The sequence below is a fragment of the Pterocles gutturalis genome, unplaced genomic scaffold, assembly GCF_000699245.1.
Source record: "Pterocles gutturalis isolate BGI_N339 unplaced genomic scaffold, ASM69924v1 scaffold37178, whole genome shotgun sequence".
Lineage (NCBI taxonomy): Eukaryota > Metazoa > Chordata > Aves > Pterocliformes > Pteroclidae > Pterocles > Pterocles gutturalis.
Window position 1 is genome coordinate 5281 of NW_010124286.1, and position 18401 is coordinate 23681.

General features: G+C 41.1%; 1 protein-coding gene across 1 annotated transcript in view; it reads left to right on the forward strand.

The window, feature by feature from the left end:
• Positions 1-6975: 6975 nt before the first annotated feature.
• CHST11 (carbohydrate (chondroitin 4) sulfotransferase 11) overlaps positions 6976-18401 on the forward strand; it is a 96948-nt gene continuing 85522 nt past the window's right edge. The window contains exon 1 of the mRNA XM_010078224.1: positions 6976-7061. Within this exon, the coding sequence (XP_010076526.1) occupies positions 6978-7061 (84 nt within the window). The 5' untranslated portion in view covers positions 6976-6977. The remainder of the gene's footprint in view (positions 7062-18401) is intronic.

The following is an 18401-nucleotide window of genomic DNA, read 5'->3' on the forward strand; positions in this document are numbered from 1 at the left end:
TGGTCCCTGGTCCCATAACTGGTGGCTTTGCTGCTTGTCCCAGCTGTAATCATTTCACTAAGGTGTGGCCTCTTCTTTGGTTTTCATCCTTCACTTTTTTTCATATCCATCCACAGTCTCATTTTAGTAAGTCCCTCTGGTACATGAGTGGGAGTGGAAACACTGGGGGAGGGTAGGATGGACATGTTGAATCAGTGAACCAGTATTGCTAATCTAAAGTACAGCATCCCTGTTCCTTGGGTGGAGTTCTGAAACACCGGAGCTTTTGGGGTTGTTTCTTTGCTGTGTACATACAGCCCCCAGCTCAGTAAGGTCCTGGTTTGGCTGTGAGGCACAGTGGTGTTTCGTTTGGTAAGGTGCTCTGGCCACAGATTTTTGCTGATTTCTCACACTGAGTAAAACCCTATGTTTCTAGTTTCTGTCTGGTTCTCTGTTATTGTGGAGAATAAGAATTTTCTCATTCTCTGCATTTAAGACTTTGGCATGCTCATATACAATACCTAATTGTTTTTTACTTTCTAGAAATAGATCTCCAAAGCTCCAGTAAAGAAAGCTGCAGTTTTGCCTTAAGAAAATGAAAGAGGCTGGACAAGAGTTTAGTCATAAATTCTTGCACCTGTGGTCTCCAGATGAAGGACCGATAATTTAGTCTGAAATCCTGAGCTGAAAACAGCAAAGCACGAGGCCCCAGATGTCACAAGATGTCATGCTATCAATCTGTTGATCTTTGTGAACTGCTGCTGAAGGATTAGTGTTCGTAAATCATTGCCGGGAGAGCTATCTGAAAGTTTCCTTCCTCAGGCTCTGGAGCCAGTGCTGGGTGACATCATTTGCATTCACTCCTCGTGCTTCTGGTTGCTGATTAAAAATTAACCCTTTCATGCCGTTCAGTGTCCTTAGCCTGATTAGTCTGTAGAAGGGAACATAGGAATTTTAATGAAGTTTGAAATGAATGAGGTAGTCTCTTTGTCACCGAGTTTCCGATTTTGCTTGCGGTTTGGATTTGGCTGAAGTCTTGCAGAGCAGATTGTTGTCAATTATTATGGAAGGCTCATTTTCCTGAAGCAGAACGAGCTGGTTACTAATGACAAGCTTGTTCAGCATGATTTTAGCCAAGTGTCTGAAAGGTATGTAGACAGGATGTTCGAAATTGCAAAAAATTCAGTCCAAGAGCTTCTGACGAACTCTGGAGAAGGGCTGCTTCCTAGGGTCACTTACTTCAACTTTGCCCTGAGTATTTGCATGCCTCAAGAGCACTGTGTGTGCAAAATATTGCTGAATTGAGCCCTGCTTGGTTTGTATTCAGATGTGACCAGTTTGCCCTGAACATAATTCTTGCCAGTACAGATGGAGCAGTAGTTTTATAATGTCATTTACAGACATATGCTTATGATTGAGCTATGGATGTGTCAGTGGCTCTGAGAAAGTGTTTAGTGTAGTATTTGAATGTGTATTTCAGTGCTTCATCCTATGTAGCCAATAGAAGTAATTTTCTGTGCTGCTTTGGGGTCGGAGCAGAAGTCTGTGTGAGAGTTTGGAAGACAGACCGTGTCCAAATCTTCAGCCCAAGAGACTCTCTAAACCCTCAGTATGGTTATGATTATTCTTGCTTTGCTTTAAAAATGCAGGAAGTTTGAGGGCAGTAGCTTGTTTAAATGTGTCTAAAGACACCAAAGATGTAAGTAACATCTTGCCTGGGCCAAGTGGCACTGATTTTTCTGTCTTGTTTGGGTAGGGGATGTTTAGGTGAATGTTCAGTCACAGCCTGATTGTTTAAGACTCTAGGAGAAGTTACTAGGTTTGGTACCTGCTCTTTGCTGTCAATGTGATGCTTCATGGAAAGCATTGACCCTGGCCTGAAGTTAGAGGCAGCTGGACAGCAACGTTAGCTGTAAAGCAAGGTACTTCAGCCAAAAGAAGCAAGCAGACTGCTGTCAATTTTCAGCCATTCATAGAAAAATCAATTCACAAAAGAAGAGAAATCAGACCAAAAAAGGAATATATTTGACTTGGCTAGAGCCTTTTTCTTTAGAACAAGAATGGGATCCCATCTTCAATGGGAACCTCAACATACTGCTGGCAATGCATACTTTTTCTTCAGCGAGACAACTTGTATCCCAAATAGGTGGAATGAATTATGTATATCAGCTTTCAGCAATGCTGTATTAGGGAATTTTGTCTTTGTACTTTAGACCAATGTAATGAAAAATTAAATATTAATATGTCCTCAGAACTTTTCTCAAATATTTGTAATATGAGACAGTTAATTTAAGAGACAGTGAACAGAGGTAAAGTTTTTACATTTGGTTTTCGTTATCTTGCAAGTAATTAGAATAGCCCAAGCAATGGAAATTAAACGTTACCGAGTAGGAAATAGTTGCCAGACAGCAGTCAAGGAACTTGTATTCTACAGAAGTTTTGGAAATGGGAGCCTCTGGTGTTTATGGGATTGTAGGATGGTAGTGATATAGGTGTCTGCTGATTGCACACATCCAGCCTTCAAAATGTCACTTGTTTGTCTCTGTAAGGCCAGGGGAAGAAGTGACAAATTATTTTGTTTGTCTCTTCTGGCAGAGTCTCCTGTGTTACTTGATCCCACACATGCTTGTGAGAAATGGTTTCATTTACCCTTCCAACACTGTGAGAAGGTGACCGTTTTGGTTTTAAGTCTCCAAGAGTCTTAGTTCCTATGGTTTTCTCCCCACTTTCTCTTCTCTCTAGGTAGTCCCACTGTTCACATACATTTTCAGGACAGTAATCTCACTAGAGAAGTGCCGTCGTGTCCCCTCTCTCAGTTTCTCTGTAGCTCCCGATAAGGAGAAGCCGAAATTGCATTGATGTGGCTTCTTATTTTTAGTATTTTCTCCTGTCATTGTTCATCCTGTGGGAATACTGGAGGTCTCCCTTTCTGGGACAGGGACTTTGTAGATTACCAGATACATTTATAAATGCCTTCTGCCTAGTGGAGGTGACAGCTTAAGCCTGGTTCACATGCTTCCATGTGAATGATCTTCAGTTTCTGAAATGTCACACAGCAAAATGAAGGCTTTATACCATACCTGCCTGCACCTTCCTCCTCCCCACCCGTGCCCATTATTCTAGGCACTGTTGTCTTGCATTTTTGGCTAGATACAACCTAGAGGTGACATCCCCTCTCATAGATGCCAAGATCTGGTAGGTGCCTTGCCATGTGCATTTACTGTGTCACTTGTAACCCTGCCTCTGCCATCATGGGTTCAGCACCCAGGGGCCTGGGGAAGAGAGGCTTGTAAACACATTGATTGTTGGACCGTGGCAGGAGTTTCAAAGGTTACCTGGCCTGGATGATGACCTGCAAGCTCTCACTATGCTCCCAAACCATACCTTTCCAAAATATGCTTTTAATGTGAAGGATTGCATTTTAATTCATAGTCATCTAATGGATCAAGGCTGTGGCAAAACCTCTGGACTTTTTTCTGTGCATACACTGAAGAAGGTTTGCCTGAGGAGCGCTGTGTTCTCGTGCTCAGTGGACTTTAATTCACAGGTCAAATTCCTGCTCATGGTACTGGTGGGTCTAAATGGAGTTTTCCAGAAGTTGTGCATGGATGTTTCTGTTCTGAGATAATTTAAGGCCTGCACGTATGGTTTCCTTCTCTCTGTGTGGGAATACACAGATGATTATTATGTTGATAAGCTTTCGATTCCACAGGGCTGTTTATCTTTCTCTCTTGAGACACTGAAATTTGGTGCCTTGATAACACACTCTCCAGACTTGCTATTGAATTAATGAATAGTGAGTCCACAGATTTTAACGAGATGAGCCAAGATTGCATTTTGGACAAATTGTTCCTGGAGATGGAGGAAAGGTCTTGTGCTTACAGCTCTTGTATTTCAGTAACAAACCAACATTTCATTCAGCTGCTCACAGTGCTGGCTTAATTCAGGGGATTGCTGATTTTGCTGCAGTTGCAGCATTAGTACTACTCTTTAATCATTAAAGGCATTGAATGCTGCTGTCAGCTGCTTCACACACTTAGTGAGCATGAATGTGATCTTTTAATCAGTTCTTGGAGCCATGCATATGCAATACTTATCATTAGATTATAATTAACTGTAATTATTTATGGAGATCAGCCCAAGCCATAAAATGTAAATTTAGATATTTACTGTGTTAATAAGAAGGTTTGGTGAAGGTAAAGGGCTTAATTTTTTAGTTTTCACTACCACAATAGTGTGACAGAGTCTTAGTGAAAGTGTTGTTAAAATTAGGATAGCTGCACTTAGCGTCCATATTACAGCTTTCTTACTGCAGGCTGCTATAGAGGAGATTCAGGCAAGAAAAGGTCATGTCATTCACATAATGAAACATTGCCTCAGGGAAGCTGAGACAGTAGAAAACAGGTTGCAAGAGCCCTGAGAGGTGAGTTTGTCCACAGGCGTGCCAGGAAGTGTTTTGGACTAACATCCCTGATAGTTATTCACCTAAGGACAATTTTGCAAAAGGTCTGAGTGGGATTTCTGCTGAGGAAAGGGGAGTATTCCTGTTTATTTCGATGCTCCAGTTAAATTCCAGACACAAGTATTTTCTAGGTGTGCCCAGAGGTGCCATGTACAGCTGGGTCAGGGCGTGCTGTTCCTGACACCAATAAACAGGGAACCAAGTCCTGTGTTGAACTGCTGTATTGCTATGCTAACTCTGCAGTCTTCTTCTAAAGGCTTTATTGAGAAAACAAACCAATTAAATAATATCTGGAATCATAAAAAAAGGTTTAATGGTTTCTGTGGCTAAGGTTCTACATTAGCATTTAGCTTTTGCTGGGGAGACAGTTGCTTTTTTTGTTTGTTTACATCTGGGAATCAAATCTTGCATGTTGTGCAAATAATTTAATCTTTATGGCTGTTAGTGCTGCATATGAAATGTTGCTGTGTTGATACCTGCTGGCTAAGTGAAGCAGGAAGGGATACATTTGTGCACATTTATACACATTACTGTTTACTGTATTTAATGGAAATGAAAAGTGAAGTAATAAATTAGGGAACAACACGCTAGAATTATTCTTCTTCAGTTTCGTACAAGGAATCAGTGTTTCAGGTTCCTGGTAAATCACAGTCTAATGACTTGGATACACTGAAGTGTTCCCCTCTCCTGTCCCCCCTTCTTTGGTTTTTTAAATAGAATTGATGTGTTTTGCTCCTGACTGGAAGGCTCCATTTTAGAAAGTGTTCTTGTAATGGTGAGGAGGGTGCAAAATCATTGTTGAAGCACACCTGGACACAGTTCCTGGTACAGGAGTACAGAGGGGTGTTACAGATGGGGATAGGATGACTGCTGGATGTCTCACACCCTCACTTTAGTGTTTTCTTCTTAAAATCACATCCAGACACTGGTAGCTGATATTACTCATGCAAAATCTTTTTAAAGTTTTAACTATTTTACACACTTTCTAGGTTAACTTTTTAAAACACACATTAGCACAAAACTCAGGTAATCCCAATACTTGCTGAATGACTAAAAATGCTCAGAAGTTAATCAGGTATTTAAACACGTAAATTAAAATTATAGCCTCTAATAACATTCCTATCCTAATTGTGAAGAAAATCAAAACATTTAACCAGTCTGTTTACTGAGCATATATGTCTGACTCCTGCCACAAGACCCGTGGAATTTCTCTTGCTCAGTGGAAAAGCAACACAGCGCATTATTAGATAAATTACCTTCAATTGAAACATAGATGCAAAGTGAGTGAAAGAATCTATTATGTTTCCAGATTGGAACTGTATACAGTTTTCTGTGGTGCATGTTACTTGACATATCAGTTGTGATTGTGTATCAGCCCTCTGTATTAAAGCATGTCTTGACTGCATTCTCTGATGCTTGGCTTGAAGCCTGCAATATGAAGTCTGCAAGTGGGGCAGCTCAGAACTGTTGCTATAGGACACTTCAATAGTTGCTGGTTACAAAACATGGCAAGCGGTGGTAAAAGCATGCCTGACTCTGCTTAATGCCTTTGGATCCCCAGCAGGAACATGTCTTCTTTCCTTTTGGTTGTGTCTTAATTAAACCTTGATGAGACGAATCTGCCCTCACTGCGATGCCTGATGTGGGCACCTGATTGCCTGATGCTCCTTCCACAGTTAGCAGAGCAAGAGGAGTGTTTGCAGAGGATGATGAGGACCACGTGAGATTAGACGACAGGCAAGCTTGTGACTCTAGAGGGTGGTTGGAGCCAAATGGCTTCTTATGTGGATTTCTATGGCCACAAAGGTCTAACTTGAAACTCATGATCAGATCAATGTCTCTCCTGAAAAAGCTTTATCATCCAAAATAATCCTCAGTCAGACCTTTGACAAAACCTTTGGTTTGGAAACCTGCTGATATCCAACTGGGTTATCATGGTAGGGGTTGGTTTTTGGATCAGTCAAATATTCAGTTGCAATACATAGAGCAAAATATCGTTTGCAGCAGGAAGTGCAGCAATGATTGACTGTTATGTGTGTCGTGTACTGCTGAGTGTCTGTTCTAAGAGAAACCAAAGAGTTAGGCCAAAAGCTTTAAAATTAGATGTTCTAATATTAGGATCCTGTGTACTTCTGTATTTAGGCTGAGAGAGGCTCAAACATTGCCTCTCAGAGGTGCTGTTTATAGGAATCCATCTGACTCTTCCCTGATGGTCAGAGAAGCACCAGCACTGATAATTCCATCGCTTTGGTTCCTGTGCTTGAACTTTTGTGCACCCAAGCTGGAAGTTGTTGGATAATATCTTTTGTAAGAGGAGAACCAGGGAACATTTTTTTTTTTTAAGTAACTTCCACAATAGATAAAGGATGTATCTCTCGGACAATTTCTAGGGAAAGTAAAATTAGGAAGTAAGACACAATTCTGTCTCTAGAACCCCCTAATCTGTCAGAAAATATCTTCTTGCTATAGGTATTGCAATAGGTTACTGCTAACCAATGTTGCTAACCTGTATTAATTTTAATTTCCCCTTGCAGTAATGCGTAGAAATCCATTTGGGATGGACATTTGCTGCCGGAAAGGATCCAGAAGCCCACTCCAGGAACTGTATAATCCCACCCAGGTGAGTGTCTTGTGGCTATGATCAAATTTCCCAGCCCAGTGCACAAATACAGTCTCGAAGATATTTTGATCTGTTTTTTCTCATTTATATGCAATAGCTGCCTTCAGCTTGGAGGACTGATCCTGGACCTGCAGAGTTGAGCCATAAAGTTCTACAGTTTGAGCTAAGGGCCTGGTTTTTAAAGGTTTTTAGTTGTCTAATGGTGCAGACTCTTCTAATTTTTTTTTAAAAGAGTGTTTTTAGATCTCCTAAATGGAAGCTGAGGCATTGTAATTTAATCTGTTGATAACACACAGAGTGGCAGGGTGGGATGAGAGAATGTGACATGATGTGCAAGAAACAGGGAGTGCGGTAAGACCTTAAGTTGCAATAATAATACATGGATAGCATTTATATGGCTTTCAGGTAGCCAGCAACCCTTCCTGTCCTGGTTCGTTGCTTGTATGGGGTCTAGGCAAACACAGTAGCTCACACTCTTCCTTGCACTGTGTGCTATTTAACACCTGATGGTGTTGATGGGAGTTTAGGATAACCTCAGCTAGAGTTCTTCTTGTGATAAGCAGCGCAGGAAAGCTACCTGAAAGTCTTGCTCCCGTTTGCTCCTCTAGATAGGTTTATTCCCTACATGTGGGCTGAATTGGCACATTCAGGAGCAGCATTTCCTGTTGGCAGCCGAGGAGAAGTGCTGCCATTGAGACAAAATGCCAGCTGACTGTTAAACATATTTATTAAGGTTTAACAACTGCCTATTATATATTTATCCATCAATGAATACATTGAGTTTTACTAAATTGGCTATTAAGGAAAGTGACTATCCCAATAAATCTAACTTGTTAGATTTAACAAGGCAGTAAATGTTTTAAATACTATTTGATTATTAAGAGACTCACTATATAGTGTGCAAAATGAAGTCTAAGTGATTTGAAGTATTTGTATGAAGAATTGACAACAACCCAAAGATATGTGATATGTGTTATGTGTTACGTAGTGCAGGAAAGCTCTATTTCCTGGATAGTGTTGTTTTTATGAACATAGGCTGACTTTCTAATTCAATTTGAATTCTGTGCATGGCTGGGAACATGAGTTTATCGTACTAATATGCTGGCCTTTATTGACCATTATGGGAGTTAGCGTTGCGTAAATGGAAAGTCCATGTAAAAGCCCCGAAGAGGAACAATCCAGTGCTGCAAAGGAAAAATATTACCATTTGCAGGTTAAATTTAAAGACTCTTTGCAGATGCTCAGGAAGGGCAGGTGAGGGAAGAGAGCCTGGCTGAGTAATTATTCTCTCTGGGGTCTGCTGTGTGTCAGTCAAAACCTTCTTGCCCTTTAACATCATTAAAGGCCATCCCATAAGAAAGAAATATCCCCATCCATTGAAGGGCCATAATCGCAGAGTCCTTGCAAGCTTGGTCAACTGAAAAGATTTCCTGAGCTTCCTGAAGCAGGGGACACAGCTGGCAGCTCCTTCATGCCTCTCCTTCCTTTCTCTGCGCCCTGACCAAGCAAAGTATTAGCATCCATTTCCGGGCTCACCTACAAGGCAGCCAGAAAAGTCAGTGTTTGAGGAAGCGTGGCAATTCTTGCAGCTGATGTTGAACTAAGCAGATGTTGTTTTTTCACACCGAAGTGTTTCCATCAGCTTCCTGACATCTGTTCTTATCAAGTTTTTAGTTTTTCTTTTTTCCTTTGTTCTTGATAATTGTTTGCTTTTGGATGGGGCTTTGCATGCTGCACTCAGTCCTAGAGGGACTGGCAATGTCAGGCAAGCAAGTGCATGCGTTTTGGGAAAACAGGAGCAAGATAAGTCAGTGAGTAGAGGCTGCCATAGAAGACAACAGATTGGAGATGACCCTTGGAATATTTTTTCAAGTATGTGGGTCATCTTTCTTTTTCCATTTTTGCCCAAAGAAATGTCTGTCTCACCTTTCTTAAGGTGTCAGATTAGAGACTGGTCTATATTTTGGCAGTAGGATGCTTGCTTCTCAAAAATTCACCAGCAGTTGTGAAGGTGGGGGGTTAGAGATCAGACCCCTAATCTTCCTTTGCAGTTCCTTGCTGAAGCAGTTGCAATCAGCCATTTGTACAGTCAGCTCAGAAGTCAACATACGATCAATATGCAAGAAGATATTTTTGGCCAAAGTGTCTCTTACTGATACAGGTAATGGAAACACTGGTTAGATGTTTAACGCTTGACCAGCCAGAACCTTTTGGACTCCTGGTGCTGTGAACCCACATTTTTCTCCTGGGTGCCAATGGCTGTGTGTGCCATCACAGGAACTCTTTAGCACTCAGTTTATCTGGCTCAGAGGAACGGTGGAGCTGATTGAGCAGATATTTGTAATTCTCCTTGTAGTTCAAATGAGTCTGTATAATTCAAACACCAGACTTAAGCCGCTGAAAGATGCCCTGCAGCTATGGCTTTGGATTACTACAAACTAGGTGCAGTTGTGATTTTTTTTTAAGGGTAGGAAATTTTAAATATTTAATGTGTCCATGTGCATGTTTTTTACATTATCTAGGATAATAGAAGAACCCAACTGTGGCTCACCATCCTCTTTTACAGAGTGCACTGTACATTTCATGTTCTTCAGGTTTCCTTGTTTAAGCAGCAGTGTGCACCCATTGCTGCTGCTGCTGTTCTGGAAATGTCCCCAGGACCCTGGAGAGAGGTGGGCAAGGAAGGGGTCTGTACGGGGCTCCCTGCTTTGAGATGGTATTAAGGGTCCATATGTCCTCATGTGCTGTGTGCTCCTGGCTGTTCGCTATCAGGGGAGATGACAGTTTGGCCATCGATTAAAATAGGTGCCAGATAGGGTCAATACTCTCAGATTTAAAATGCTGTAGTTTAATATGAATGAAGTTTTTCTGCTGTGTGTTCAGCATCAGGTTGCACTGCCCTCATAAAACCAGATGGAGACAAGTTGATTTACACCAGCTGAGAATTTGACTGTGGGTATTTACTGTGTTGACATATAACCGCTTCTGTGATCCTGCACTGTTTTGTTTCCTTCTATGGAGTTGTTTGAGTTGTTTGCAGATGCCACCATTTGTCTTCTGAATCTCTTTTTGGCTTGGTAAATGACTGTAAACAAAAGGAAATGGAAGGAAATGGAAGGGGAAGGGGAATTGGAAAAGGAAGAGGAAGGGGGAGAAAGGGAAGTGAAAGGGAAGGGAAGGAAAGGAAAGGAAAAAGGAAAAGAGGAAAGGAAATGAAGAAAATGAAAAAGAAAAAGGAAAGAGAAAAAACACAAAAACAGAAGGGAAGATTTGGCTTGAGTAAATTCAAATGCAGCAATGATCTGGAGGTGACTGAAAGGGTGGTCTGGTGGCTTGTAGGAGCTGAATGTTAGAATTGCAGTCAAATTTCTAGTGGACTGATCATAATTGTTCATATGTTTGATGGAGAAGGAGAGGATAAGGGGGTGGAGATAGCACTGATTAGGGCTAGAGCAAGTGTTCACGACAAAGCCCATGTGTTATTTATGTCTTAGTTGAGTGTCTGGCCTTGTGATTATTGTAAAAGTAGGAACAAGCTTTTGCCCTTTCACCTGTTCTAATAGAGCAGAATGTGGGAAGTGCATTTGTCTGTGGACAAAAGATTTTTTCTCTAGGGCTTTCATGGCAAGATGTTTCATGAGCACTAATATACTGTGAGGGAAAGAAAAGTCAATATAGCTGAACTGGATTTACACTAAGTGGATTTTCAGGCTGTGGTCTCCACATACATGGCACGCAGTGTGCAGCATGTCTTTCAGACCCTATTATCTTTTTTTCCTTTCATTTTCAGGTAGAGGTTTAGTAATAAGGTGCAAAGATACCTGTGGCAAATTTTGAGGGCTGAAATGGACCATTTCTTTAACAAGTGTATTAAAAAGCCAATTTGGATCTGTATTAACCAGAACTATTTTCCTTCTGACACATAGTTGTAAATGAAAGAGAAAGAGGATTCAGCACACAGCAAGTAGCAAAGGAGAAAATCTACATGTAACTGAACACAGATGAAGAGCCTTGCAGGAATGTGACATAAGCTTGCATCTTCAGTGGTTTGGTTTTTTTTTTTTTTGCATATGAAGCCCCAGGAATTTAAGAATATGGGTAAACAAATATTTGCAAGATGTATTCTTAGAAGACAATGTACACAACTGTGTCTTGTAATTTGAATGACTGTGTACAGTTGCACTGCTCCAAATATAACAGGTAATTGTGGATCAGCCCATGAGCTGGAGTCACCAGAAGTTCAGAACTGGGCCATATCATACATGAGGCTTGCACACTTAGTGGTTGACATTGATCTGTTTGGTGCAATGAGTGTACTACTGAGTTACAAGAAATTGCAAACCAAAATAAACAAAATGTTAAAGGAATGGGAAATAACTGCATCTTTAAAGTTAGAATTTGTCTTCTAGTTGTCAAGATTAACATTTAATTCTCATTAAATGCAGGCTGCATCATTGTTTGGTATAACTACTTAGATTACTGAGAGAAACACAGCAGAGATCCAGACCTGTATCCATTAGGATCCAAATCCAAGGATGAGTTTGTTTCAGTTTCTAGTTTGACATTGCCTGACTTTAATCATGAGTCAACGTGACTATTTCACTAAAGGTCAAGCTGTTTGCCATTTGTTGCTTTCCTTTTCAAACACATTTCTTTTTGTTGAGGAGATATATTTCTAGGTGGTAGATTTTCATGTAGCTGGAGCCAGGATGTAAAAGTGATTTGCTAAACATGGTGAGTCAGAGCTGTGGACCTCACGTTGCCTTTGTGTTATGAAATTGTATTGGACTGGCTTGGAGCCATCATTCTGAAATAACACATTTCTTCTGTTACTTCTGCTTTTTTTCTCCCCTACTTCCCACCAAGTGAAAGGAAGAAAGTGAGCTGTTGCCTTGCAGACAGCGTTTATGGATCCATAGTCACCTCAGGCTGCAAACGCTCCTTTTTTGAGAGCTGCCACATGATTATCCGTGGCTCGGGCTGCCTGGATAGCATCAGCAAACATCAAACTAGTTCAGCCCACAGCACTCAGCTTTCACTTGGATTGGCAATTTTGTATCTTCAATTGGTTTCCTCTCACTAGGATGACTCTGTGGGCAACTGTACTGGTTCCTGGACAGAGATTTGTGATGAGCTTTGTGGTCCAAGCTCTATGTACGTATCATCCAAAGCACTTTGCATAAAAGGTTCAAGTGCTTGTAACCTGGTCTTTCTGCCCTTGGTAATCCTGTTCTCCAGTGGAGAAAGACTGAGAGAGAGAGTTGGAGTTGTTCAGCCTGAAGACGAGAAGGCTCTGGGGGGACCTTTCAGCATGTAAAGGGGGCTTATAAAAAGACTTTTCACCAGGACCTGAAGTGATAGGATGAGGGGCAATGTTTTTGAACTGTTGAAAGAGGATAGGTTTACATAGGAGGTGATTCTTCAGGTATATCATACAAGAAGAGCCTGAGATGCCAGACAATTACTTTATCAATCAAAAGGGAGGAAAAATCATAGGTCTCCGAAGTTACTTGCCAATATCAGTAAGACAAGATTACACCAGTGCAATACACCAGTGCTATACACTAATTTTTCTCCAGTTTTCACTTCTATGTATTCTGGGTGCCAAATTTCCTTGCAGGCACAGCAGTACAGATGTCCAGATGTGAACTTTGGAGTAGGACAAACAGTGCAGTTTATCTAAAGAACAATACATTAGAATTTATTGATGCTTTGCAACTGAGATGAGTAGTTATAAATACATATGTGTCCTTCTTGAGGGCAAGAGGTGGCCCAGAAGTTTTACCAATACGGAAAACATGTTGTGTGATTGATGTTGATCTTTGTAGGCAAATCTGTGTAGTTAATAACAATGTGGTAAGTGCAGCTCATAATCACATTATTTGGTTGACCATATATTAAAAACTCCTTAATGGAAAAGATGCAGAAGGGAGACGTAGGGAAGAAAAGTCAACATACAATGCCAAACTTCAGGTATATACTCCTGTTGGTAAACAAGAACTTTATATCTAATTAGCCTCCCTTGTGGCAGAAAAATGCCTGCTGATGAAAGAGAAGCTAATTGATTTACTCCGTGGATGACTTCTTATGCAAAGACATTGCTTACTGTCATGCTTGGAAGTCATAAAACAACATCTGGCCTGGGATGAAATATTACATTAACCTTAGCAGAAAAATTGCACTAGTGAGAATGCTTTGTTATTAATTACTGATTAGAAATGATAAGAGCCTGTTTTAGATGCTGGGGAAATGACTTGGGGAGGGTTTCAGGTATAGTGTGCTTAATAGATCATCCATTGTGACATGATGGATGCTTTTGTAAGTCAAGAGGAATTAATCAGACAAGTATGTACAGTAACTACCAGCACTCAAGGCCAGAATTATCCCCAGGACACACTCATTGAAGTTACTGTAGTGCATTGGGATGAATTTTTGGGCACTTGTGTTTAATAAAATATTTGTTACCTGCATGAAATGAAAAAATACAGTTGTCACTCGAAATAGCTCAGATTTCCCTGATAGAAAAAGAAGCATCAGAGACACATCTTTTTAATTTCTCCAGTCCTTGACTCATATTTTTTTATTTTGAGAGCATATGAGTTTTATTATAAAGGCTTTCTGGAGGCATAAAAGTATGAGAAGAAAGATTTAATAATATATGAGACATGGCCAAAACCAAAGGGTTTTATGTATTGGAGGGGAAAGAGGGTAACACAGGTTTCAAAGCTGGATATTTGTGTGCCATGTGTGGGCTGCCTGTTAGACAAGCGCTTGGGCAGCTGGGTGGAGAGAAGACCTGGGCTCCAGCACTCTGACCTGGTGCCGTTCAGCATCTTTTTGTCTTTAATTGTCTCCAAATTGGGCCTCTGGTGAGCTGAAACATGTTGGTTCAGTCAAATGCTTGCTCCAAACTGAGTAGTGTTCAAATGGGGCGCCTGCCTCTTCCTCTGCATTAAATTCCTTCTTCTTCCTCCCCACTTGAAAGTTATATACCAGAAAACCTGGATGATCATTCCTCAAAATGCAGGGGGGTGTGGTGGTTTGGAGGATTAGGAAGCAGAGAACAGTGGGAGAACATCAGTGTTTGCAAATAGGTGTAATGAGCAGAGATTCCTGCCAACAGCTCCTGCAGAGGCAGAGTGCATCCTTTCTGCCTACGCATTAACAAGCGCTCCGGCGTCACTGGATAAGTAGCTGTATCCCAATATTCTCAGCCTAGACCTTGTAAACTGTAGCCTCACTTGCATATTTCTGGTGCAAGTAGCTTTTGGGCAGGTTTCTCCGTTGTGTGAAAGGTAGCAACTGTGTTTGTTTAAACACCTGCCTTTTTTTTCCCCTGTTGTTTTTTGTTATCCGGGAAGTTTCTTAACTTCATGCAGCAGAATCGTAGCCCACTTGCAACAGGGCCAGATGATGTCTTTAAATCCAGAGAGCCCAGTTGCAACTGCTCTCTCCCTGAGGGACTGTAATGTATCCCGATAGACATAGTTATGAAAATGAAAGAATACAGACATCAGACCTATCTACTGGTACTGGTAATTCTCCTTTACCATCTAAATTTAATATTAAGGAGGGGAAGGAGCAGATGTTAAATTTGCAATTATTTTCAAGAGTTTAGATTCTCTAAGTACTATTTTTACAGACTAACTGTATCTGATGTACCGCCTCAAGTCCTACAAACTGACCTGTAATATTCAATGATATTGTATGTAATATCGATATATATTAGTCATTCACTTTTTAACTCTGTTCAATATAAATTAACCTCAGTAATGTAACCAGTTGCACCTCACCAAAGCGTTCTTCAGTAAAAGTGCAATAATCTGCTTGTCAGTTTATGCAGAGAGATTCAGGAATCTCTGTAAATACCATAGACAAAACAAGATTAAAATACTGCCCCTTGAAAGATGTGACTGCAGAAGCCAGTGTACCTTTTGGAACTGGTGTGCTAAGAAAATGCATGTTACTGCAGGGAGGCAGCCTGATGAATTTTCCTACAAATGTGTAAATCGTTAAATCAAGCAGAGATTATTTAAGGACACTTTCTAAGTAGGTTTTCTCTTTGCTGAAGTTTGTGGGGAGGTGTAAGGTGGGTTGAGCCAGTTGCTGCAGTCTAATCCACACTGCTTGCTTAGTGCACTGGAGAAGCACGCTTCCTCTCCCATAGGGCTGCACCCCATGGTTACAGAAAGCGCTGAGCAAAAAGGTCAGCTGGAAAATATGCAGCTTGGGGGTGACTGAAACTAGCTGTGAATTTGGGATTATTTTTTTCCAGTAATAATAGCTGGGAAACACTTGGCTTGCCTTGGGGTTAATCTCGCTGGTGTATGTGGGGTAATGATGGACTTGAGGCGATTTGTACATCCCACGCCTCTCAGCAGGGTGCTCAAAGCATGCACAGGGGTGACGCAGTGCGGTGAGTGGCTTCAGTCTCTCCTGTTGATGCTGTCTTGCATTTGGTAACTAAATAGATGAATCAAGTAAGCTTTCAGACTAACAGGCTCTTCATTAAGTCTCTTGTTACGGTGATCTGAGATGATAACAGAGTAAGAGAAGAAGACCTTATGTGCTCGTCTGTTGGTCTACTAAAACAAGGAGAAAATTGTGCCTTGGTCTGTCAGTCTTGTTTACCTGATGTCCTCAGACCCTCATGACAGCAGTAATTAACAGTTCAATGAATCCAAAGTGGGAACTAGAGGGGCTGGGGCTGTTGTTGCCGAAGGTCTAGGCGTTCCCCCCAGAACCAGAGAACCAGGAACCAAATCTCTGCAAGCAGAGGATGTGTGCCCCTAGCTGCTGGTCGTTGGAGTTGTTCTTATGTTTGCTTGGTTAATCACCAGACTGAAAGATGGGTTGTCTCAGTAATCATCACCTGGGTCAGCCACACTTAAACTGCTTTTATTCACTAGTTTTCAGACCTTGCTTCTTACTCATGTGGAAGAGGTGTGGAAAGAGAAGAGAAAAAAGTATTTTTTATAAGGTAATATCTATGCAGCATCTGGACACAGCAACACTAGTGTTTATATTGTGTAGGTCTTTTTTTCCTCTAAAAAAATAACATAGTAGCAATCATATTGGGGCTACTCAAGTGGATCATTGCTGGCTAACCAAGTTGTAGCAGTTGTATATCCTGGTGTGGATGGGGTCTTATGTTTGAACCATTCCTACATTTGCAGGGGGACAGCAAAATGCGGGGGCCAGTGTTTTATTTCCTTCACACTGAGACTATTGTGTGGTTGCATTCGAGGGGGACAGTGGCTATGTATTCTAGGATTTCCAGTGTGCTGTCAGCATAGATATTTTTTTCCATTCATAATTTTGGGACAAAAGTGAAACCTGATCTCTTGAAAATTGATGGCAAAACTCCTAAGCTCTAAAGAGGCCAAACTTTTAGTTAAACGTTTTGATCCAGGGGATCAGAAGGGAGCTATAATTGCAGCCGTTGTTTTATCTCTGTTTTCACCATTCCACACATTCTGTTGCACTAGAAAATGCTGAAGAGTGTAAGTCTGATGCTGAAAAGATTCACCTTTTTTTTTTTTACTCATAGTGACATAATAACTATAGCCAAACCAAAGAGTTGGCAAACCTACAGTGCACTGAAGTTTATATGTATTTCTGGTGTCTGGAAAATCCAGGAAGGAGTGTTCCTTTCTTTACGATCTTAAATCACATCAGAACATTATTCTGAGTGTGGTTCCAGCACAGGGCTAAAAGCAAAACATTACATCCAAGCTGTAGAGGAGCAGTAAAAAATCAGAATATTCCTGCAGTCAGATTGCCTGGCTGCACAGCAAATTAGCAAACCTCTGTAGCTATCAAACTGATGCCCTGATATAAATCTTTTCTCTTCTTGTAAACGTGGGCTGTATCTTAGATCATTTCAGACAAGCGTCTGGGGATTAGTAAGAGGAAGTGAATATTAATTCAATTAGAGGACAAAAGATGAACTGGCACAGGGAATTGACATCAGGAGCCGAAGTAACAAAGACATCTCTAGCTGGGAGAGGACAGTTTCGTCTATTCAAGTCAGGCATTTTACTTATGAAATGGTAGTTGAAGGAGTTGTATTTACATAGCAATATAGTTAATGTCATATTTTGGGAACTAAGCCTTGATGTCAATACATGGATGAAGAGCTGGAGAGCAGATGCACAGTTGTAGCTTTCAGTTCATTTTGATACATTAAATATTCATAATTAGCTCAGCTGAAGGAGAAAAGAATTGTTTCATTGAAATGGTAAGGAGAAGCTGAAATTGTTGGTACTTTTCCAAAACGTTATGTCTTACTTAATGTAAATTGAATGAAGGTTCCTGTGGTGAAGGTGAGATGCACTATTAAGTATTTCAGCAATTGCTGCTTTCTTTCTGTAAAAGATTGTTGTGCCAGTGACATCAAGTTATAAAGTCATAGCCAAGAATGTCTATTCTGAGCAGTTTGTGTAGGCACAGCAGAGGCTTTTCCCTTCTTTTTTCCATAGCTTTGGACCTACAAAAGCCTATGTATGGACTTTCTTACATTTAAATGCCAGATATTTATAGTCTGGAAACAAATCCTTCCACACTGCACTTTCCAGGCATGGACACACTGTCACTAAGTGGGCAAGTCCAGTACCTGTAGGCTTCTCTCACCCCCTCAATGCATGCTCCCATTCGTGCATGGTTTGCTGCTAATCTGAGTCTCTATCTGAAGAATGTAGGTACTTGGCTCTGTGCTCTGCCTGATGCACAGATGTGAGTCTGTAGAGACTCTTTCTCCTCTATTTCCACGCAGTTTCTCACCGAGGTAGGGTTTGGCCTCTGGCAAGGACTCAGGGGCTCTGGGGTAACACTAAAAACAAATGCAATGTGCATATACAAATATGTGGTTGCATATGTTTGGGAGTAAATTTTACACCATAGAAAGCTTGGCATTGGCAGTGTGATGGTGGAGCACGATGCACACAGCTGAGTCATGTCCAGCTCACAGACAGCCTTGTAGGGCTCAGTTATACCACATGCAGGGTATCTAGCTGTAGGGAGAGGAGTGATTCCCCTGCTTTCTGTGCAGCTGTTTTTATCTTCTTCACTTCATGTAAACTTGGGTTAATAAACTGTTGCTGAATTTGCAGCTGTGTGAAGGGGGGTAAGGTTTTCTCTTTGCCAAGAACTACTTCTCTATTCTTGCCATTCCTCCTCCCTGTTTCCTCCCACCCTGAAGTCTCCTCAGCCTGATGTCTTCAGCTCTGCTCAGCTTCCCTCTCCCATTCCTACCTTTTATCTTACAAAGACAAGAATGTTTTCACATGAGTTACTGTGCAGGTTTATGGTCATGGCTTTATCAGAAAGTGGTGGAGCCAG